The following is a 23,762-nucleotide window of genomic DNA, read 5'->3' on the forward strand; positions in this document are numbered from 1 at the left end:
GCCATAAGAAGATGTCATCCTATCCAAGTTAGAATGGATGTCACCAAAAGCACACACAAAATAACCAGTGCTGGTGAGGATGTGTAAGAAAATGAACTCTTTTATGCTATTTGATGGGCATGTCCATTAGCAAAGCTGATGCAGGCAAAGAGGAAAGTAGCCAGGAACAGCTGGTATCACCAGCCCCTCTCTGCCATCTGGTCTACTCTACTCAACTTCTCCTTTTTCATATAATGGAAAGCCATATGGATCCAACATCATGGCGTAAAGGGTTAAAAGCAACTGCCTGTAATGGTGGCCTACCCTATTGCTGCCAGCTACTCCATTTCCCGTCCAGTTCCCTCCTAATGTGCTGGGAAAGCAACAGAAGATGGTCCAAGGGCTGGGGCTCCTGCACCCATGTAGGAGACCCTGAAGAAACTGCTAGCTTTTCGCTTCGGTCTGGCCCAGCCCCGGCCATTTTGGATGAAAGAATTCTCTCTCTCTCTCTCCCTCTCCTCTCCTCGCCTCTTCTCTCCTCTCCTCTCCTCTCCTCTATAACTTTGTCTTTCTAATAAAATAGATAGATAGATATAAATAAATTAGCATATGAATAAAAATGGAAGTTTCTGTGAAACTCTTGCCCAAAACCAGTGCCAGCTGAAGTTATCCAACATGGTTGCTGACTGCATTTCTATTGCAACCTGTAGTTATGTGTAATCTCATTATAATAAAATTAAAATGACTGATACCCCCCTATTTCTGTGATGTACCTGAGGACATGACATTTCTGATATTTCAAAAAAAAAAAAATCAAGACAATGGAAGGCACTCAAATACCACTTAGTATGAATATTTAATTAATCTCGGCCCTGGATAGCACCCCTGTGCCTGCACATGCTCACTGGGTCAGCTCACCCTGGAGCCTGCCCAGACCGCCTCTAGAGTGTGTGCCATCACTTAGTTAGCAACACATCTCTTTTGTTACCCTTTATATCTCATTCTTGAGTGCTTTCTTACGTTGGAGACAAGAACCTGGACCAAGTCATCTCATAACATGGTCATTACAGAAAATGAGATATAGCTTCCTCAAGAACGTTACAATCACTATATAATAATATAGCATCCTCATGACCTGGTATGCACTCAAAGTTGTAGAATTCATTTTATCAAAGAAAGATCTACACACTCGTGTTTTGTGTTTTCTGCAGAAATAGTCACAATTGTCAAGAAATGGAATCAATGCTGATGAATGGATAAAAATCTGTGGCATATAACCACAGTGAAAGAGTATTCAGTGAAATCCTGTCATTTGCAGCAACATGAATAGAATAGAGGACATTGAACTAAGATAAACATAAGAGTAGTTCAAGAATTTTGTGGGAGAAAGGAATTAAAAGTTAGCCCACATTTCCTATGAAATTTTTGGAAATCCGTGTAAGCTACGGACAAACAAATATCCCATTTTCTCAGCTGTGGAAGCTAAAACATTGATCACATAAAAGAGAGTAGGACAGAGTTCACTAGAGGTTAGAAATGGAAGGAGAGCCAGGGGGTGTGACAGAGGAGGCAGTGGATACCAAAACAGAATTAGAGAAGAGGAAGTAGATGTTTTCTTAAAATGTATTTCTGTATTTGAAATGCAAAGTTACGGAGAGAAAGAGATGGTGGGGAGAGAGAGAGAGAGAGAAAGAGAGAGAGAGAGAGAGAGAGAGAGAGAGAGAGAGAGATAATCCATTCATGGGTTCCTTCCTGCAATGGCTGGGCCTGAGCCTCATGGAAGCCGGGAAGCAGGAACTTCTCACAAGTCTCCCACATGAGTGAAAGGGCCCAAGCACTTGGGCTATCTTCCACTGCTTTTCCAGGTATGTTAGCGGGGAACTGGATTGGAAGTGGAGCAGCCAGGACTTGAACTAGCACCCATACAGGATAATAGCATTGCAGGCAGAGTCTTAACCAGTTATGCCCCAATGCCAGTCCCCAGGAAGTAGTTTTAGTGTAATATAGCATAATAGCACAACTATAATCTATAATAATTAATCATTTTTTCAAACTAACTGGAGGATAGGAGTTTGGAAGTTCTTCCACAAAAAGAAATGATAATATTCGAGGTGGAAAGGTTAATGATCCTGATTTGATCACCACACATTGCATAATATTGAATTATAACATTGTGCCACATAAATATTTTGTCAATTAAAATACATAACAGAAAGATGTCTTAGGATGTTATATTCCTATAGAAAATCTTACATATCATAAACTACACACTGATTTTTTGTCTTCTTTCATTACTTTAATTTCAATGAATATTTTATTGTAGTTCCATATTTGCTGCCAAATAACAGAAATATAATGAACTGTAACTTTCTTTTGTTTTTTTTAAAGATTTATTTTATTTATTGGAAAGTCAGATATACAGAGAGCAGGAGAGACAGAGAGGGAGATCTTCCATCCGATGATTCACACCCCAAGTGAGTGCAATGGCAGATGCTATGCCGATCCGAAGCCAGGAGCCTCTTCCGGGTCTCCCACGCGGGTGCAGAGTCCCAAAGCTTTGGGCCATCCTCGACTGCTTTCCCAGGCCACAAGCAGAGAGCTGGATGGGAAGTGGGGCTGCCGGGATTAGAACCGGCGCCCATATGGGATTCAGGCGTGTTCAAGGTGAGGACTTAGGCTGCTATGCTACGCCGCCGGTCCGAACTGTAACTTTCTAATATATATTTGTTTTTCAAAAAATTAGGCTTATTTACTTTCAAAGTCAGAGAGGGGAAGAAAGAGAAAGAGACAGATTTCATCCACTTGTTCATTTTCCATGTTGTCACAACAGCCCAGGCTGATCCGTGCAGAAGCCAGGAACCAGGAGTTTCACTCGGGTCTTCCTTGTGGATGACAGAGGTCCGATCACCTGGGCCAACCTCTTCCGCTGCTTTCCTGGGTGTATTAACAGGGAGCATGGATTGAAGTGGAATAGGTGTGACTTGAACTGGCACCCAAATGGGGTGCTGGCATTACAGGTGGGGTGGGTTAACCTGCTTCACCAGGCCCCACCGGGACTCCGCCCTGAAGCTCCCAGACCCTGCACACACTGCTCCTAGACTGGCATAGCTTACCTCACTTAGGCATCCACCAGTGGGTGCTCAACCTGGCTTTGTAATAGCCTGCCCCAGTTCCAGCTTCTGCTGGCGGGTGCTGCTGCCTAACCCAGTCCAGCCAGCCCCCAGTCCTGGCCCTAATGTGGACTGGCTGGTGTTGAGGTCAGACCCAGCCCCTTCTGCATCCTGTCCTGGTTCTCAGATCTGCCAGGGATGTTATAAACTGGTCCAGCCTGGCCCACCCCAGACCTGACCCACATGTATGCTGGCAGGTACTGCGACCTGGCATGTTCTGGGCTGCTCCTTGCCTTGGTTCTTGCACTCACCTGCAGGGAATGTGTCCAAAGAAGTTTCCCAAGCTTCTCTATCAGAACTCCTCCCAGTGGCAAATCTTGTGCACACTGGTTGGTCTCTGGCCCAGGTTGACTTTGTCCATCTCTTGCCCTGGCAGGAAAAATGTCCTTGCCTAACTGGCTGACATCCTTCCAGTTCTTAGTGTTGAGTGTTACAGCCCAGTCATACCTGGTTCATGCCCAGACACAGCTCTCATATGGTTCAATGGGAGCCAAGACCTAGCCCAGCCTCAATCTACACCCATCCTGGCTCTCATGAGTACCAGTGCGTGTTGGAGTCTAGTCCAGTCTGGCACTCCCCAGTCTAGCCCAGTCCACATCCATGCTGAGGGAGATTGCAGCTGTGTTCAGCCCGGCCCACTGCCCCCATTCTTGCTCTCACACTCACCAATGGGAACTCTAAACCAGCTGGGGCTCCCCAGCTCCCCAACCAGGCCTGTTGCCAGCCACAGATCTTGTGTGTGCCAGTGGAGATTACAGTTTCACAGCAGTGAACCCACATACCCCTCTCCCAACATATTCTGCCCCCAGACCTGATTCTGTCACGTGTTGGTTATTGCCATGACACAGCCTAACAGTACCTGTCCCAACCCTCACTGGTGATTGAATTATAAATGACCTAGAAAACAGATATCCATACAAGTCCATTACCATGATTAGTTCAAGGAAACCCCTTGCCTCCCAGCTGCTGTTTTTGCAAAGTATCTTATACTTTCAAAAGCTTTGGAAGTCAGTAGAGCATATCAGGGTGGAGGGTGAGTTAAGTCACCATGTTGATTTAATTCCGACCAAGTTAGCTATCTTTTAGATGAATTATGACCAATACACACACACTACAAAACTTCTTGAAAGGAAATGAGTAATTTTTCCAACTTTAAAAAAAATTGTAATAGGCCAGTTTACTTGTTATCATCCAGTTGAACAGAATAAAGTATATTTCATTATAGAGTGAAAAAAATCTCAACATTTCACATATAAAGATTGACTTCATGAAAAATTAAAAAAAAACTTCTTCCATTGTCTGGAAGCAAAAGCAAATATAGTGTAAGCAATTTGTAGGGTATTTTTCTTTTTAAATTCAGACAAAATGTTTCTCTCCAGTCGGATTTTTCTTCTTCTTGGGTTAGACAATAACATATAAATAAGTAATGAATAAATAAATAAATTTAATTAAGTCTCCAGTAGTATCATTAAGAAATGCTGAAGACACGACCATAGATCTCAGTTATACAGATTAATGTTTAATTATCATCAATCTAGTACAAGCACAACTTGTGAGGGAGTAAAGACAAGCTTACTCCTGAAATATTTTAGTGGATTCAGCTGCTTCAATCTAGGGGCAGTTCATCCAGTTGCATATCAACAGGGCCCTTTTTCTTTATACTGAGGAGCCAGCAACTACTCAGATTTCTCAGTTATCAATAGCTGCAGGAACTCTGACGCGAACATCTGGTACAGTTTACGTAGATCTGGCCTTACTAAACATAAGACATTCCTCGAGTAGGCTTCTGGATTTAAATGCTCAAGTGCAAAAGTGATTAACCATGCAGCGCACACACAGCGAGCTCTTCATTCGGAACAGGTGCCCGTCAGTTCGCGTTCCTTCAGGGGATGCTCCGGGCGCGCTTCTGGAGGGTGCGGCCAGGAGGCGCCCGTCGAAATCGGCGTCGCTAACGACAGGCACGCCCCCGCTCTGCCAGTACGCTCTTTCCTCCGGCTCCCTCTCGTTGAGCTCAGCTTCCGGCGGAAGGGACTTAAGTCTGCTGTTGTCGTCCGGCGGTGGGGGTGGACGGCGGTCTCCTGGTCCGGGAAGGGACAGGGGGACGCGGGGCTGACGCCAGGCGTCGAGATGGACATCCTCAAATCCGAGATTCTGCGGAAGCGTCAGCTGGTGGAGGACAGGAACCTGTTGGTGGTGAGAATCCGTGGGGTCGGGAGTTGTGTTTGTGAGACAGAAGGGGGTGGAAGGATTCGGGGTGCCGTCACCCTACCGGGGAGCCCCCCCGTCATTGCACTTCTTGGTGGCCTCGGCTGAAAGTCCGGGCTTTTGGAGTTTTTCCCCTAAACTCTCACCCGTCCTTAGGACGTGTCGCAGCTCTTTCCGTAGTTCACCGTATCGTCTGACTCAGTACTGGTTCGCTGGCATTTTTCAAGTTTCTTTGCTTTTAGTAAAACCCTCCCATTTTATTCTGTCCTGTTCTCCTGCCTCTCCGCTTCCCCAGCACACACAGCTTCCGTAGGTCATCTTTTCACGAACGGGAAAGCTAAGACACTTGGCAAGAGGTACTGAGAAAGAACTACGCCGTTTAGAAACTTTAAAACAGTTGGTCTCCTTTATAGGAGACCGGTGGTTCTCACAGCGTTTGGTTTCAGACTCTCTGGACAGTCTCAGGAAGCTATTAAAGATCTCGAAGGGCTTTTTGTTGTATGCATTCAGACTTGCCATATTAAAAAGTAAAACTAAGAAGCTTTTAAGACTGTGTATGTATATCTTTATTCAGATTTTGAAACTGTCTCACCAAGTTAGGGAGAGAAAGATTTTCCATCCCCTGGTTCTCTCTCCAAGTGACTGTGCTGGCTGTGCTGAGTTGAGCAAAGCCAGAAGCCAGGAGCTTCTTCCGGGTCTCCCACATGGGTGTAGGGGTCTGAGGACTTCAGCCATCCTCCCCATTTCTTTCCCAGGCCATAAGTAGGGAGCCAGATTGGAAATGGAGCAGCCGGGACTCCAACCGGTATGCCCATACTGGATGCCAGGGCCACAGAGAGAGGATTAGCTTACTAAACCATGGTGACAGCCCTTCCACAGCTGGTGCTGAGCCAGTCCAAAGACAAGAGCCAGAAGCTCTTCCAGGTCTCCCACGTGGGTGCAGGGTCCCAAGGCTTTGGGCTGTCCTTGCCTGTTTTCCCAAGCCACAAGCAGGGAGCTGGATGGGAAGTGGACCTGCCGGGATTAGAACCAGCGCCCATATGGGATCCCGGCACATGTAAGGTGAGGACTTTAGCTGCTAGGCTAACATGCTGGGCCCTACAGGAGCTTTTTATTTTCATGAGTAGTTTGGGACTATTTTAAAAACATATTTAGGTGTTGGAATGTTTGTTTGGTGTTAGGTAGAGGTAGGGTCAGGGTGTTGAAATCTAAGTGCTTTAAAAGGGGGAAGTTGTGTCACAAAATACTTTGGAGTTTACCAGTTTGTATTTGTATAATCAGATCTTCTGTCATAGAAATGGACGGGTCTTTGAAAATGACCAATTCAAAAAACCTGATATTTTGTAATTATTCTTATTTAGTTACTTGAATGGCAGAGAGATAGAAAGAAAGGAGATTTTTATTCCATTGGTTTGCTCCCTAATGTCCACATGGGCAGAGGTGGGCACTGTCGAAAAAGAAACCAGGAGCTGGGCCTGGGTCTCACTTGGTGGCACAGCCCTTACGCACTGCCTCCCAGGTGCCCTGTTGCAGCTTAACCATCAGGTGGCTGTTTTCAATTTATCCTATAAAATGCCACCTGGGATGCCTTTTGTTTTTAGAATTTGTGGGCTTAATTAGCTAGATAACCTTGGCCAGAAGATAAAATTGACCTTCTTATAGAGCAATTCAGACCAACAAACGGTATACATGAGCTGGAAATTAAAATGGTGCAGAGTTTCTGTTAGTAGTCATCAAGGCAGTATATAAAGCAGTGCTTTGTATGTGATATCTTTATTCCTTTTTTCACTTTTTTATTATCATCATTTTAGAATATAGTTCCTTAAGTGCTGCGATTTTCCTTACTCCTTCCCCAAATCCTCAGTGAATTCTCCCATATCATTACAACAGTGTAATTCCTCATTAACGGTCATAAATCCATCATTGCGGGCATGGACAATGGCAGAGAGTCCAGCATCCCATTGTCGTATAGTAAACAGATTCATTGGAAGTCCATCCTAGATTTGGGAGTAGAGATGCACACTGCATTGTATCCTCACATCTGGACATGTCAGTCTCCACTACGCAGTCACTATACAACCCCCAAGTGAAAAGCCACAAAACAAAATCAACAGGAAGAAAAACAAATTTAGGATGACATGGAGTTAAACAACATACCACTCATGTGATAGTCTTGATTGCACAGTTACTAACCATCCTCTTAAATGAAAAGCCACAAAATCAAAATCAACAAGAGGAAGAAAAAAATTTACAACGCCATTAAGTTAGATAACATGCTACTGAATGACGAATGTGTCACTGAAGAAAGGGAAAAGAATATCAAGAACCTTCTTGAAGAGAACGATGCTACTGTATGATCTATGAGTCAGTGAAGAATCTAATGAGAAAAATAAGTGTTTTGAAGAAATGGAACTAAAAACAAAAACGTCAAAATCTGAAATGTAGTCTCTGTTGATCTTTATTGGTGAGATGTATCCCTGTAGGCAACAAATAGATTTTTTTTAAAGTTCAGTCTATTAATTTGTGACGTTTGATTGATGAGTATAAGCCATTTACATTCAGGGTAACTAACATAAATAGGTGGTAATTTGGTGCTGTCATTTAGCAATGGGTTGTTCATTGATTCGGTCTTCTATTGTTTTACTGGGATGTTTTTCACATTTGCCTTTGGTTTTGGTGGGCACTATTCCTTTTCTCTGTCAAGAGAACAGCTTTAAGTATCCTTTGTAGGGCAGGTTTGGAAGAGGCAAATTCTTTTAACTTTTCTTGACTGTGGAAGAATTTTATTTCATTTTCAAAGATAAAGGAAAGGTTTCCTGAGATTGTTATTCTGGGACAACAGTTTTTTACTTTTAGAATCTGGAATATGTTGCGTTATTCTCTTCTGGCCTGTGGAGTTTCCTGTGAGAGGTCAGCTGTGAGTTTAATTGGCATTCCTCTATATGTCAATTGATTCTTTTCACGTGCACATTTAAGGATTTTTTTCCTTATGTTCGATTGAAGAGAGCTTGATGATCATGTGTCTTGGTGAAGATTGCTTTTGGTCAAGCCTGTTGGGAGTTCTGTGCTCCTCCTGGATGTTGTTTCCTAATTCTTTCTCCAGATTAGGGAAGTTTTCCCCTATTATTTCATTAAATACATTTATAAACCCAGTTTCTCTTTCTGCTTCTTCTGCGACTCCTAAAACTCTTATATTTGGCCTTTTAATAGTGTCTCTTAATTCTTAAATACTTTTTTTTTAGCTTGACCCAGCTCTGCTTCCAGCTTTTTGTTTGTTTCTCCCTGGTGACAAGAAATATCTTCCAATTTTGAGAATCTTCTGCTTCCATCATTGTATTATTGAGACTTTCCATTGAATATCTAATTTGCTTTATTGCATCTTTCATTTCCAATAATTCAGCTTGATTTTGTTTCAGTGTTGGTATTTTCTGTATGATATATTGCTTAAATTCCTTCTCATTGTTAAGAAGCTTTGTAACAAGTGTTTTGAATTTTGTATCCCCTATTTTCTCATTGTCTTCCTCGTTAACTCTAAGGTTGGCAAAAACTTTTGCTCCTTTGCAGGGGAGTCTTCAGTAAAACTCATTGTGCCTCTGTCTCTTCTGCTCTTGGCCATTGTACTTGTGGTTATCAGATTCTTCTCCTTGGGGCAGGTTTGTAAGCTGTGTCACCCCGCGTCTACAGTTCGGTTTTACTTATTGCAGTTGGTACCCAGTTCTTTGTTTGCAGTCACTTGTGCCACTCCCTCCAGCGAAATCGGATCTGGGCTCTTATGTTAGGTTTCCTCCGTGGGCTCTGGAGCTCCAGCTCCTGGCTCACCTCTCCACCTCCTGCGATACTGCACTGGGGCAGCACCATTGTCTGTATACTCTTTCTCCCACTTACGGTTTGAGCAATTTCCAGGATTGGGGAGACACTAGGTATCCTAAATAGGTTGTTGGCAGTGTTGATCTTGCTGGAGCCTGCTGGCCGTTAGGCCTGAGGGCCACAGGGACTGTTTTGAGTCGTACGTTGTCGAAGTTAGTATTATTTTCTCTGTGGGACCAGTGCAATGTACTGAGCTCAGTGAGTTTGCTCCCAACTCAGTGCCTGTGCAGCTCACTGTTGTCCCTGCAGTCTCAAGGCCTTTGCCACAGTGTGAAAAATTGCACCTGATGTGCTACTTGTGGAGTTCTGGATCTGCTGGCCTACCTGGGTTGGGTCCTACCTGGTCCTGTTTTGAGTGGAACCTGTAGGATGCAGCGTTGTTGCGTTGTTGCAATTTACTGAGCCAGAAATGACTTCACTCCCAGCTTAGCGCATGCGCAGTACTGTCCCTCTTTGCCTCCCTACACGAGATGGCACCTGATTAATCCACTCTGTTCCTACACAGCCCGTCTGGGACCTGCTGCTCTGTCAAATCAAACAAACCAGCAGGACGGGCAGTTCTTTTTTGAGTTACCTCCTGAATTCCTGGTGAACTCCCCTTCCCACCTTGTTGCTGGTGGAGTTCCGATTGCTGCTTGCTGAATGCCGGTGGGGTATCAGGTCAGTGCAACACCACAGCACTGTCTCTGCTCCTTTCCTGTGTCCATCACTATCCAGGTGCCCCTCTGCCATCAGTCTGTCCTCCCTATTTCCTGGACTGTGCCCTTTCTGTTTCACCCTAGCTAATGTTTCTCCATCTATTTAAATGTGTCCTTAACCCATTCTGCTATCTTGATTCTCCCAAGTTTTACCTTTTTTAAACTTCATGATAGGGGCCTGGCATAATAGCTTATTGTCTAAATCCTTGCTTTGTGTGCACCAGAATTCCATATTGGTGCCGGTCTGTGTCTGGGCTGCTCCGTTTCCCACCCAGTCTCCTGCCTGCGGCCTGGGAAAGCAGTGGAAGAGACATTTTCATGATACCTCTTAATCCAACAAGCCCATCATGCTGCTTTTATTCCCATTAACAATGAGGAAGTTGAAGAGATTTTTGTGTGTTTTGTAAGATCACAGAGCTAGGAAGTGATGGAGACCAAGTTAAAAGGGAAAAAACAAACAAGCAAAAACAATGTCCTCAGTGTCCTTATTTAAAAGGCAAAGCAGTAGGGACAGAGAAAGAAGGAGTTGCCATCTGCTGGTTCACTCCTCAAGTGACCCCAGTGGCCTGGACTGGGCCAGACTGAAGCCAGGAGCCTGAAACTCCATCTGGGTCTCTCGCATGTGTGGCTGGGACCCAAGTACCTGGGCCTTCTTCCAGAACTCAGTGAATTGTCCTCATTGCAAAAAATGTAGCTGGGATGCAGTTGTCTGGTGCTGTGACTCTTGCAGGGAATCACCTCATCTTTGGTCATTCCAGCTGATGTCCTAGGGTTTGTTTGTTTTTTTAAAGATTTGTTTCTTTCTTTTCTTTTTTAAGATTGATTTATTTTTATTGGAAAGGCAGATATACAGAGAGGAGGAGAGACAGAGAGGAAGATCTTCCGTCCAATGATTCACTCCCCAAGTGGCCGCAACGGCTGGAGCTGCGCCAATCCGAAGCCAGGAGCCAGAAGCTCTTCCGGGTCTCCCACGTGGTTGCAGGGTGCCAAGGCTTTGGGTTTTCCTCAAGTGCTTTCCCAGGCCACAAGCAAGGAGCTGAATGGGAAGCGGGGCCACCGGGATTAGAACCGGCACCCATATGGGATCCCGGCATGCACAAAACGAGGACTTTAACCACTACGCTATTGCTCCGGACCCAAGATTTTTTTCTTAATGAGTTTTTGTGCTTAAAAAAAACAAATTATTGGAAAGGCATACTTACAGAGAGGAGATATAAAGAGAAAGATCTTCCGTTTGGTGGTTCACTCCCCAAATGGGCACAACAGCCTGAGCTGAGCTGGTCCAAAGCTGGGAGCTGGTGGTGTCTTCCAGGTCGCCCACATGGGTGCAGGGTCCTGTATGATCTCCCGGTGTGTGCAAGGCAAGGATTTTAGTCCTGAGCCATTGTGCCAGGCCTGTGATGTCCTGGTGTATTGAAGCTAATCTCTGGTAATGGAATTAGTGACTGTATAGCTTAGGGTGTCACACTGATCCTGTTACCTCTGCTTGTCTGTGGCTAGCATAGCGGTGGTCTGGAGATCCAGAGTTGGTGACTGTTTAATGTGAAGCCGTGTGTGTATGGTCAGCCAGGTTGCTCCAACGCTTTCGGGGACCGTTCATAGCTTTGCTAGTTGCGGTTTTGAAGATGACCTTTGCATGTTTGTATGAAATTTGAACTCCACCTTCAAACAGTATTTACTCGAATATTTCCATATGCATGACACTATACTGTGTACAGATATAATACAGCACCTAATCCTTTTCTCAAAGAACATGCATTCAGTTTTTCAGAACAAATATAAAGCAGTAGACAAGAATTTCTTCAACTTTTCCTGGTAAAATGGTCACAATAGTGGTTTTTTGGGGGGGAGTGAAACCTTCTACCTACACTTGGAGTCCCAAATTTATCTTGTTTGTTTAAATCATTATTGTTTTTGTTTGTTTGTTTCCTTCCTGGGTTTTTAGTCTGTCTACTTTGCTGGCTTATCCTAACTGGCATCAAAACCTTGAGAATCTTCCTTCATGTTATATGTATCGGTATGTATAACGAACGTGTGAGTGTTTCACCAGTGTTTTTCTTTGAAGTCAGCTTTTCAAGCGCTCATCTCCACTCCTTACCCTGCTGCATTCTTTCTTCTGCCTGTGTCGTTATGTTGACTATGCTCTGACACGGGCTTACCACTGACTTCCATCTTGGATTACTCATCACAGGCATTTGGCACTGGGTGGGTCTCTGCCTGTGGTATCTGTTATACCACAATTTGCTGCTCTTCTTTTTCTCAGGCTCATCATTCTTTATCGCCTCCATAGAATGTTGCTCTTTTTCTTTTTTGTTTTCTCTTTATGATGCTATTTTTTTTTTTGGACCCAGTGTGATAACTTAGAGACTAATGCCTCACCTTGCATGCACCAGGATCCCGTACGGACATTGGTTCATATCCTGGCTGCTCCACTTCCCTTCTAGCTCCCTGCTTGTAGCCTGAGAAAGCAATAGAGGATGGCCCAAAGCCTTGGGACCGTGCACCTGTATGAAGAACTGTAGAAGCTCCTTGCTCCTGGCTTTGGATCAGCTCAGCTCCAGGAATTGAGGCTGCTTGGAGAGTGAATAAGCGGACGGAAGATCTTTCTCCTTGTGTTCCTTCTATGTATAACTGCCTTTCCAGTAAAAAAAAAAAGTAAATTTAAAAAAAGGTTGCCTTTTCTTAAAGTCTAGGTTTAGACAATTTCTCTTTGTACTGATTGTGCTTTTTTATACTCTGGTCTGGAGACATAGCTGGCAGATTATCGTTCCGACCAATTAAATGCCATAACATAACATCAACAACAGTTTCCAACATTATGGGGTTAATTAACATTGTAATACTACATTTCACAGGTACCCTTTTACAAATTGACAGCATTTCAATTTAAATTAAGGCAAACATGTGGTATCTGACCTTTTGGGATTGACTCATTTCCCATAGCATGATGGTTTCCAGTTGGGCCCATTTGGCCACAAAGAACTGCATTTTCTTTTTTTTTAATGGCTGAGTAGTATTTCATGGAGTAAGTAAACCATAGCTTTCTTATCCAGTCTTCTGTTGATATATGTAAAATAAAAAATTTAAAAAAAAATTTATTTTCACCTCTATCAGTTCCATTATCATTTATCTTAAATGAAGCCTTTGGGGAGGTTTTGGAGACTCTATCAGGTCCTTGAAATTGTATGTAGAATCTGACACGTAAGTGTGCATGTGTCCCGCTTCAGTCCCTTAATACGTTGGAGTGATCTTGGACTCAGAAAAGTCAACAGTTTTATGTGGGTGTCTGCCAGATCTCTGTGCTATGATCCTTTTGTTCCAGGTCTGTAGAACTTTTTTGTTTATTTATTTATTTTGTACAGAACACCCAAATACCACCTAGATTTTACAGTTATCATCTTACTGTGTTTTTTTCATCACATAATCATCATGCTGTTCGTTCATCAGTCCATCTAGCAGTGCAGGTGCTATGTTTACACCAGGATGGTTAACTAAGGCAGCATACTTTAGGATAGTTTATCATTGCTTTTCAGCAGGAGGCATTTAGAAGGTAAGTGTTAACTTCAGTATTTTTAACTTAAAATTTTCAAGTATTACAGATTATCAACAAAAAGTTGGTACACCACTGAAATGACCAAAGAGGAGGTGTTCCTCTAAGACAACGGAATCGCCTAAACTCGTGTTTTTCCCAGCTGCACAAAGATTTATGAAGACAACTTTCTGATCTTTGTGTATTTCAGATCAAGTTGCAGATTCTCATACAGTTTACCCCTAAGCAATTCGACATGCTGATTATTAACCAGAGTTGAGTAGACTACTTTTTGTGCATGTGCAAAATTTACGTAAAGCAGTCCTTTTACAGATACATTTATTTATTTATTTATTGGGCAGAGTAGTGGGATGAGAGGGAAAGGCAGAGATCTTGCTTCCACTATTTTTCTTTCCAAGTGACTGCCTGTCTGGTGTTATGCCAGGCGGAAGTCACGAGCGAGGAACTCCACCTTGGTCTCTCACCTGGGTAGCTGGAGTCCTGCCACTTGGGTCCCCTGCTGCTGTCTGCCCATGTGCGTTAACAGGGGCTGGATGGGAAATAGAGCCACAGGATTCTTTAAAGATTTATTATTTTCTTCATTGGAAAGGCAGATATACAGAGAGGAGAGACAGAGGAAGATCTTCTGTCCGATGATTCACTCCCCAAGTGAGCACAACAGCCGATGCTATGCCGATCCGAAGCCAGGAGCCTCTTCCGGGTCTCCCACGCGGGTACAGGTTCCCAAAGCTTTGGGCCGTCCTCCACTGCTTTCCCAGGCCACAGGCAGGGAGCTGGAAGGGAAGCAGGGCTGCCGGGATAGAACCGGTGCCCATATGGGATCCCGGGCGTGCAAAGCGAGGACCTTAACCACTTGCGCCACTGCGCCAGGCCTGAGCAACAGGATTCTAACCTGTGGTCTGGGTAGGACATGCCAGTGGCTCAGGCAACAACCACAACACAGGCTCCAGAATGTACACATCTTAAGCCTACTGTGCAGTGAATTTTGCTTAGTGCTTATATGTGTGTAACCAAGTTAGTATCAAGAGCACACTCCCCTGACCTTGCAGTCAGTCCCTGCCCCTACTACTTGCAGTGGCAACCACTGTTCTGATTTCTTTCCACCCTCATTCTGCCTGTTGTTGAACTTCCTGTAAATAGGATCATGTGTGTACTTTGTATGTCAAGCACATTTGATAACAATAATGTTTAGATTTTATTCATTTTGCCCATGTCAGTTGTCCTTTCATTGCTGAGTTGTGTGAGTTTGCCCAGTTTGCTGGTTTGCTCTCTTAGTGATGAGTACCTGGGCTTTTTCCAGGATTCGACTGTTAAGAGTAAAGTTTCTATGAACTTTTGGTGATAAGTCTTTACATTTCTCTCAAGAATAAGTATGTGAGTAGCATTGCTAGGTCATAGATTATATATGTGTACAGTTTTGTAAAGTGATACCAAACTTGTTTCTGGAGGGACTTTATGCTGTTAAACATCCTCCAGCAGTGCAAGAGAAGTGAGTGCCCTGTGTCCTTGCCTATAATTGTTGGTGGTGGTCTGCGTTTCAGCTGTTGTGGCTGATGTGTAGTGGTATCTCATTGTGGTTTTAATATATGCATCTTTCTGATAATTGTGCCACAATGTCTCGAAACTATCAAAACCACCCTAGTTATATCCTCAGAACACTCTTCCCCATATTGGGGTCTCTAAGATAGCATCAAATGACTGTCATTTGACAGCAAGAAGTGGCCTCATCCCCTTCCCCACTGCAGACACAGGAGATTAAAACACTTCACTTTCCCACCCACCTTCCTCCACACCTTGACTCTTGTCACCCTAATTGGAGACCCACTTGGGTGTGCATCCTTCTCAACTATGTAAACAATGTTAAAAAAATTTTTTTTAGAAGATTGCATGTTTTTGAGTTCTTTGTTTCCTGTGAAATTGAGACTTCTTTATATGTTATCAATCTTTTGCCAGATATATGGTTTGTGATTATTTTCTCCCAAACTATTGGTTGTCTGTTCGTTTTCTTAATAGTGTTTCTTGGTTAAAAAGCTTTTAATTTGATAAATCTCAGTGTGAATTTTTAAATGGCTATTTTCTTTAAAACATTTGTAAGACATTTTTGTTTAAAAGATGGAGAAACAGAGACCTTCCATCTGATGGTTTTCTTTCCCCAAAGTGTCCAAAACAATCAGGTCTTGGCATAGCCAAAAACCAGAATCTAGAATCGTGTCCGAGTCTCCAGTCATAAGCACGGAGCTGGGGGGGGGAAGTGGGGTAACTGGGACAGAAGGTGGTGTTCCTTTGGGCTGCTGGCACTGCAGGTGTGGCCTTTAGCATACAATGCCATGGCACCAGCCCTGACTGGAAGGATTTCTGTAGAACTCCCAAAACTGAGCCTGTTCACCTAATGCACAGCAGGGCAGTGTCTGACACCAGGGTGATGGAAGAAAGGAAGGAGGGTATATTTGCATTGGACCAGGCGACACTTACTTGTTTCCTGGACTCCTTCAGGGACTCCAAGGAGAGGAGGATGCCTTTTAAGAGATTCAGGTGGGGGTTGAGCAGTGTGCAATCAGAAGGTGTGTGGATCTCGTGCCCACAGTGCTCCACGGCTGCCTCAGGTTAACCAGTGAGAAGGCTGGTGTGTTCTGAGACTGTTGTGATGGCAACTTGTGTAGGTTAGTTGTTGCATCAGGGCTTGAAGATCCTGCAAAGCATCTTAAAATAGTGTAGTGGAGGGATGCACCACTGAGGTGATAATTGAGTTCTCACTCTGCAGTCCTGAGTGCTGCAGGGTTGGCCTGGCTCTTGTATCACTCCCTTTATTTAGTAAGTTAATCTTCAGTCTGGACTATACTTGTAATCACCATAATGAAACTAATGGAGAGATGAAGGCTTTTGGGGTGGGGCTCCATTTCAATATTGTTGTTTCTTTTTTTTTCTTTCTCTTCCTTTCCTCCTCTTTATCAACCTCCACCATTTTTCTATTTTTCCTTAAGAGACTTCATTTATTTTAAAAATGCTTACATAAAGTAAGCTGTGCATATTGAAAGTATACAGTTTAGTTATCTTTGTGTCTGTGTATATACACACTGGTCTAACAGCATGATGGGGCACATTGAACAGACGTGTCTCATCCATCTTAGGCTTTAGCCTGCTCCCCCCCCCCCCGCCTTTGTTTTTTTTTTTTTTTTAGTATTTGAAAGGCAGAGTTAGAGAGAAAAGGAGAGACAGATCTCTTGTCTGCTGGTTCACTTTCCAAATGGAGGCAATGTCCAGTGCTGTGCTAGGCCGGAGCCAGCAGCCTGGAATTCTGTCTGGGTCTCCTATGTGGGTGGCAGATACCCCCCAAGAACACCCAAGCCATATTGCACTGCTCTCCTTGATACATTAGCAAGGAGCTGAGTCTGAAATGGAGCAGCTGGGACACAAGCCAGTGGTCTGAATATCAGATGTTGGTGTTACAGGCACAGAGCAATGCACCAGACACTCCTTTATGACTCTGTGTAATCCCTCCTTTTCACTGTGGCCTGCGTCCCATTCCATCCTGTCCATAGCCTCTGCTTTGATTTTGGTTACCTCAGATCAGATTTCATTTTCTAGGGTTCTATATAAATGTATTGATTCAGAATATTCTCTGCAATACTAAAAACTTTAAAATTTAAAAAATTATGATTCTAAATTAAATGTTAGTGGTTGCTTTGTGACCCGGTGAGCTGAGCTGCCGCTTAGAACATTGATGTCCCCTGTCTGCACTGGCTTGTGTTCTGGCAGTTCCACTTGCAGTCCCTGCTAATGTGCCTGGGAAGGTATTGAAGGATGGTCCAAGTGCTTTGCACCTGCCACCCATGTGCGAGGCCCATATGAAGCTCTGGGCTCTTTGAGTTGCACAACTGTGGCTGTTGTGGCCATTTGGAGTCTGAACTGGCAGACGATCCCTGCCCTCCCAACCCCAACCCTGCTTTCTCTGTCGCTCTGCCTTTCAAATAAGTCTTTTTTAAAAAAAGAGTAATGTTGACAGTCTGGTTGTGTGTTTCTGACATTTGATTTTCCTTATTTAGTGTAGGCAGACATTTCAGGGGATGTGATAGGTGCACTTTATATTTAGGAATCTTAGTTTTATAACCCAGAAAGTATAACTTGATGAGAATAACAGGAGTAACATTTGTTATTCTTGCAGCATGTAGGAATTAGGTATACATTTACACACAGAGGAAAAGAAAAGGAAGAAAGGAAAAAAGAAATGCCAGAACTCAAACTTCCAACCCAGCACCTGGGAAAGCACCAGAAGTTCATCCAAGTGCCTGGAGCCCATACACGCATGTGGGAGACCTGGATGATTCTGGCTTTGGCTGGCCATTTGGGGAGTGAACCAGCAGGTGAAAATTAACTAACTTTGCCTTTCAAATAAAAACGATATATCTCTATTTGAATGACTCATAATTCACAATACACTGAAAGGTGTACAGTGTTCATATTCTTTGGCTGCTTGGTTCTTGGCCTCCCAAACAGCTAGTGTTGTAAATTTTTGTGTAGTTCTTAGTTAACTCAGGCAGAGGAAGTGTGATTATTTTTGTTTTTAAAATAGGAATAGTAGCATCCCAGATTTAATTTTTAAAATTATCCCTTATTGTAAATTGATAAAATTTTGAAATGGAAATACTAAAAGGAATTATAGTAACCAAGGTTCAAGACACTGAAAAATGCATAGGAAGAACAATCATTATTTTTGTTTGAAAAATCTAAGTGAAATATTCAAAATTACAAGAGACAGAAAATCTGAAGAAACAAGTATGGGATTTCCTACTGGGCAGAAATAGCAGAAGACAGTGTTTTATAAGTTGGAAACAAGGAAACAACAATTCATGAACAGTTGTTTGTTAACTTGATATTTTCTGTAAAGGTAAGGCCTGCCATGCCAGCTGGAAGTGATCTGTTCAGGCATTTGGCCTTCATCTCTCTCCCCTGGCTTCTTGGAAGGTCAGATAAACAACTTAGTCTCACCTTGTTGAACTGGATCTTAAGCTTGAGTGACTTTGTTTTGATTTGGTCTGTTGGGCCTGGGGCACAGAGGTTAGTCCAGTCCAGTGACCTCCTATAAATTTTCTGAAAGTGAGAAAGAAAACTTGTTTGGTATTCAGAAGAAAGTGTTTGAAGAAGGAATGAATAAATTAGCTGTTAGATTGAAGCCTGAGAGAGACGAGGCTGAGAAGTTCCTTTAGGTTTGCATCTTGAGCGTTGTTTATGATTCTTAAGAGAATTATTGCGTGTTAACAGTGAGAATGGAGCACAGTTGTTGACGTCAGTAAGTGAAGTTGGAGTAGAGAAGTCATGTCAGTATAATTCTGTAAAAGACACTCAGAGCAGAAGATAGGTTTTCTTTAAGGTTGTTGAGTCTTGCGCACATTTAAGCAATGATTGTAAAGACCCAGAAGAAAATGAACAGGTGAAGATGCAAAAGAGAAAACAGTTGATGAGGAGATTCAAAGGCAGGTGGAAGTGAGAGCTGGAATATGGCTGGAAGGCACTGGGGTCACACAGGTGTGAACGTTCCTGTTCCGTTGTGAGAGAGGATTGGTGCAGATCCCGGTCACTATCCGTGTTGGAAGAATTTGGAAGAGTTTGTATCTGATTTCTTTCTCTCTGTAAAGTAGAATGGGCTATAATCATTTGTTGAACATGAGCAGAGATATGAAGGGGTGACAGCTTTGAGAAAATGGAGAATATGAGGGTCTGGTATTTTGGTGCAGTGAATTAAGCCACAACCTATGAAACTGGCATCCCATGTGAGCTCCTGTTTAATGCTGCTTGCTTCATTTCTAATCCATCTTCTTGCTCATGGGCCTGGAAAAGCAACAGAAGATGGCCCAGGTACTTAGGCCCCTGTCACCCACGTAGGAAACCTAGCTGAAGTTCAAGACTCCTGGCTTCACCTTGGCCCAGGCCCAGCCGTTGTGGCTAATTGGTGAGTGAGCCAACAGATGGAAAAATGTCTCTTTCTCTCTCTCTGTTACTCTGCCTTTCAAATAAGTAAGTGAATCTTTGAATAAAGTGGAGAATGTGCAGTGGTTACTGTAAACAATTGTAGAGAGAATGAAATGAAAAATTACATCAGGATTAGTGGGTCCCATTGACTGAGGCCCAGCTGGTTTTCCCAGCTGATTTTTGAGTAGCATATGCTATAGGTGTGGAGAAAGCCAATGAGTGAATTCTTCAGGAACAGTGATTTTCAGTCTTATTTTACAGGACCCTTTTACATTTATTTATTTATTTATTTATTAAATTTGGAACTTGGAGAAAGAGGTGAACCTAAATCTTCCGTCTGCCAGTTCACTCCCCACATATCTGCAAAAGTCAGGGTGTGTCAGGTTGAAGCCAGGAGCCTGGAACTCTTGGTCTCTCATGTGTGTGGTGGCAGGCACCCAAGTTCTAGGTTCATCATCTGCTATGTTGCGCAGTGCCCTAGCAGGGGCTAGAACTGAAGCATCACGCAGCACACCCCTATGGGATGTGTCTGGCTCAAGCGGTGCCTTCACCGGCTGCATCACCACACCTACATTCTTCAATGTTGATGACCCCAAAGAGCTTGTTTTACACACATACATATATTATATATTAGATAATATATGTTATAGATACAATTATATATTGAGATCTATCTATCTATAGTTACCATATTAGAAATTAAAATTGGGAAATTTGAATAGCTTATTTTGTGTGGAGATATAATAAACCCCCTCTGTTAACATAAATATTTGTGAAAATATTTATTTTTCAGAATAAAAGAAATTTAGTGAGTAAAATACACGGTTTCACATTTTGTAAATCTTTTTGTCTCTGCTTATTAGAAGATAATTGGATTCTTCTGTTCATCCAGTCTGTTGATATGTGTTCTTTATGTGAAGAAAATGTATCCTCTCACAGATAAGTGGTTGAAAAAAAAGGGAATATTTTTAATAACCTTTTTGGACAATTTACTTAATTTACTCTTTGAGTAGATCTTTTATTTTCCAGGTGGTTTTTTTTCAGTATGGTTTTGTAACATTATGGTTTGCTGACTCATACAGATCTAAATGTTAGTATTTTTCGTTAGTGTTAAATTCACATATATTGGTATCACCACTGTTTAATCAGAGTAGTCATGAAATATTGGGAGGCTGTTAAACTCAGCATTAGAAGCAGATTTTCTATTTGATTTTTACTTGAAAGCTGGAATTTTGTTATGTGACAGATGCTGATACATGCCTCTGAGCAATAGGATCACTTTTTTCAGTTTTGACAAAATGTCTACCAGCTACTCAAGCCTAAATAATAAGGCAGCTACACAGTACTTTTTTTTTTTTTTTAACATTTTAATATTATCATTTTATGATACAATTCCATAGGCTCCTGGCATTTCCCTTATCCCCTCCCCAATTCCTCCCCCCCTCAGTTCCTCTATATCATTACTAACATATAATTCTTCATACACAGTCATATGTCCATCATTGTGGGCATGGACAATGGCAGAGAGTCCAGCATCCTATTGTCAAGATATAATGAACAGTTTCATTGTAAGTCCATCTTTGTCTGGAAGTAGAAATGCACACTACACTGCATCCTCACATCTGGATATGTTAGTCTCCATTTCACAGCTACTGAACATCCCCTCAAATGAAAAATCATAATAGAAAATCAACAATAGAAAGAAAAATAGAAATTTATAATGCCATGAAGTTAAATGACATGTTACTAGATATGACAGTCTCCATTACACAGCTACTATACATCCCCTTAAATGAAGAGCCACAAAACAAAATCAACATCAGGGAGAAAAAAGAAATTAACAACACCAAGAAGTTAAATAACATGCTATTAAATGACTAACATGTAGCTGAAGAAATGAAAATCAAGAACCTTCTTGCAGGGCCCGGCGCGATGGCGTAGTGGTTAAGGTCCTCACCTTGCACGTCCAGGATCCCATATGGGTGCCGGTTCTAATCCTGGAAGCCCTGCTTCCAGCTCCCTGCTTGTGGCCTGGGAAAGCAGTCGAGGACGGCCCAGAGCCTTGGCACCCTGCACCCGCGTGGGAGGTTCCTGGCTTCGGATTGGCACAGCTCCAGCTGTTGTGACCACTTGGGGAGTGAATGATTGGAAGGAAGATCTTCCTCTCTGTCTCTGTATATCTGCCTTTCCAATAAAAATAAAAAAAATAAATACTTAAAAAAAAAAAAGAACCTTCTTGCAGAAAATGATGCCACTGTAATGATCTACGAATCATTGAATGATTTGATCAGGAGTGTTTTGAAGAGATGAAACCAACAGAAAACAACAAAACCCATGCGATATAGTTTCTGCTGATTTTTGTTGAAATGTTTCTCTTCTAGACAATAAATAGATGGGCTTTGTTTTTTTTAATCCAGTCTACTAATCTATGATGTTTGATTGAGCTTAAGCAATTTACATTCAGAGTTAAATATACATAGGTGGTACTTTGGTCCTGTCATTTTAGGAATGGGTTGTTCATTGATTTAGTCTTCTGTTGTCCTTTTGCTGGGATGTCCTTCCCATTTGCCTTTGGTTTTGTTTGGTACTATTCTTCTTCTCTGTGAAGAGAACATCTTTAAGTATCCTTTGTAGGGCAGGTTTGGAAGAGGCAAATTCTTTTAACTTTTCTTGACTGTGGAAGAATTTTATTTCATTTTCAAAGACGAAAGAAAGCTTTGCTGGATATGTTATCCTAGGCCAACAATTTTTTTCTTTTAGAATCTGGAATATGTCTGTCCATTCTCTTCTGGCCTGTAGAGTTTCCTGTGAGAGTTCTCCTGTGAGTTTAATTGGCATTTGTTTATATGTTAATCGATTTTTTCATGTGCACATGTAAGGATCTTTTCCTTATGTTCAATTGAAGAGAGCTTGATTATCGTATGTCATGGTGAAGATCACTTTTGATCAGGTCTGTTGGGAGTTCTGTGCCCCTCCTGGATGTTGTTTCCCAATTCTTTCTCCAGCTTAGGGAAATTTTCCTTTATTATTTCATTATATACATTTGCAAATTCAGCTTCTCTTTCTGCACCTTCCGGGACTTCCATAACTCTTATATTGGGCCTCTTAATAGTGTCTTTCAATTCTTGAACACTTTTTTTAGCCTGATCCAGCTCTGCTTCCAGCTTTTTCTTGCTTCCCCTTGATGACAGGAAGTATCTTCCAATTCTGAGATTCTTTCTTCTGCTTGCTTCATTCTATTTTGGAGACTCTCTATTGTACTTTTAATTTGCTCTGTTGTGTTCTTAATTTCTGATATGTCAGCCTTGATTTGCTTTCTTGCTTCCTTAAATTCTTTGAGCTCTTGTATGTGCTTCTCATTGTTGATCAGAAGCTTTAAAATGAGTTTTATGAATTCTGTGTGCCCCATTTTCTTGATGTCTTCCTCAGTTAACTCTGAGGTTGGCATAGGGCTTTGCTCGTTTGCAGGGGAGTTTTCAGTAATATTCATTGTGCGTTTGTCTCTTCTTTTGCTCTTGGTCATTGTGCTTCTGGTTAGCAGTCTCCTCCTTGGGGCAGGTTTGTAAGCTGTGTCACCCACAGGCCTACAATGTGATTTTACTTATTGCAGTTGGTACACAACTCTTTGCTTACAGCCACTTGTGCCACTACCTCCAGCAAGTTCCAGGTCTGGGTTTTATAGATTTCCACCATGGTCTCCACAGCCCCAGCTCCTGGCTCACCATTCTCACCTCCTGTGATACCGTGCTGAGGCTGCACCGTTGTCTCTGCAACCTTTCTCCCACTTTTGGTTGGAGCAGGTCCCAGGATTAGAAAGACACCAGGCGTCCTATATAGTTAGGTTGTTGGTTGCACTGATTTTGTCGGAACTTGTTGGACATTAGGTCTGGATGGCACACGGACCTATTTTGACTGGTACGACGCCACAGTCTGTATTATTTTCCTGCAGGACCAGTGCAATCCACGGACCTCAGTGAGTTCTCACGAGCTCAGCACATGCTCAGTTCACTGTTGTCTCCTGCAGTCCCAAAGCTATTTCCACAGTGTGCAAAATGGTGCCTGACGTGCTACCACAGCAGTTCTTGATCTGCTGGCCGTCAGATCCGAGGGCTACCCAGACCTGCCCCGGGTGGAACCTGTAGAATGCCACGTCGTTACAGTTCACTGAGTCAGAAATGAGCTCACTCCCAGCTCAGCGTGTGCTCAGTCCTTTCCCTTGCCTTTGCCTCCTATGCAAAATGGTGCCCAATTCAGCTCTAGGGGTTGATTGGGCTATGAAATCCAATCTGTTCTCGCACTGCCTGTCTGAGATCTGCTGCTCTGTCC

General features: G+C 42.8%; 1 protein-coding gene across 2 annotated transcripts in view; it reads left to right on the plus strand.

The window, feature by feature from the left end:
- The first annotated feature begins 5,195 nt into the window (after nucleotides 1-5,195).
- Nucleotides 5,196-23,762, plus strand: part of PRPF18 (pre-mRNA processing factor 18) — a 52,304-nt gene continuing 33,737 nt past the window's right edge. Inside the window, exon 1 of one of the 2 annotated variants that reach the window (XM_040967772.1) lies at nucleotides 5,196-5,342. In XM_040967772.1, the coding sequence (XP_040823706.1) occupies nucleotides 5,277-5,342 (66 nt within the window). In that variant the 5' untranslated portion in view covers nucleotides 5,196-5,276. The remainder of the gene's footprint in view (nucleotides 5,343-23,762) is intronic. The other variant, XM_040967771.1, reaches the window with a different exon arrangement.

This window comes from Ochotona curzoniae, unplaced genomic scaffold (assembly GCF_017591425.1).
Source record: "Ochotona curzoniae isolate NIBS_2020 unplaced genomic scaffold, NIBS_Ocur_1.0 scaffold_4683, whole genome shotgun sequence".
NCBI lineage: Eukaryota > Metazoa > Chordata > Mammalia > Lagomorpha > Ochotonidae > Ochotona > Ochotona curzoniae.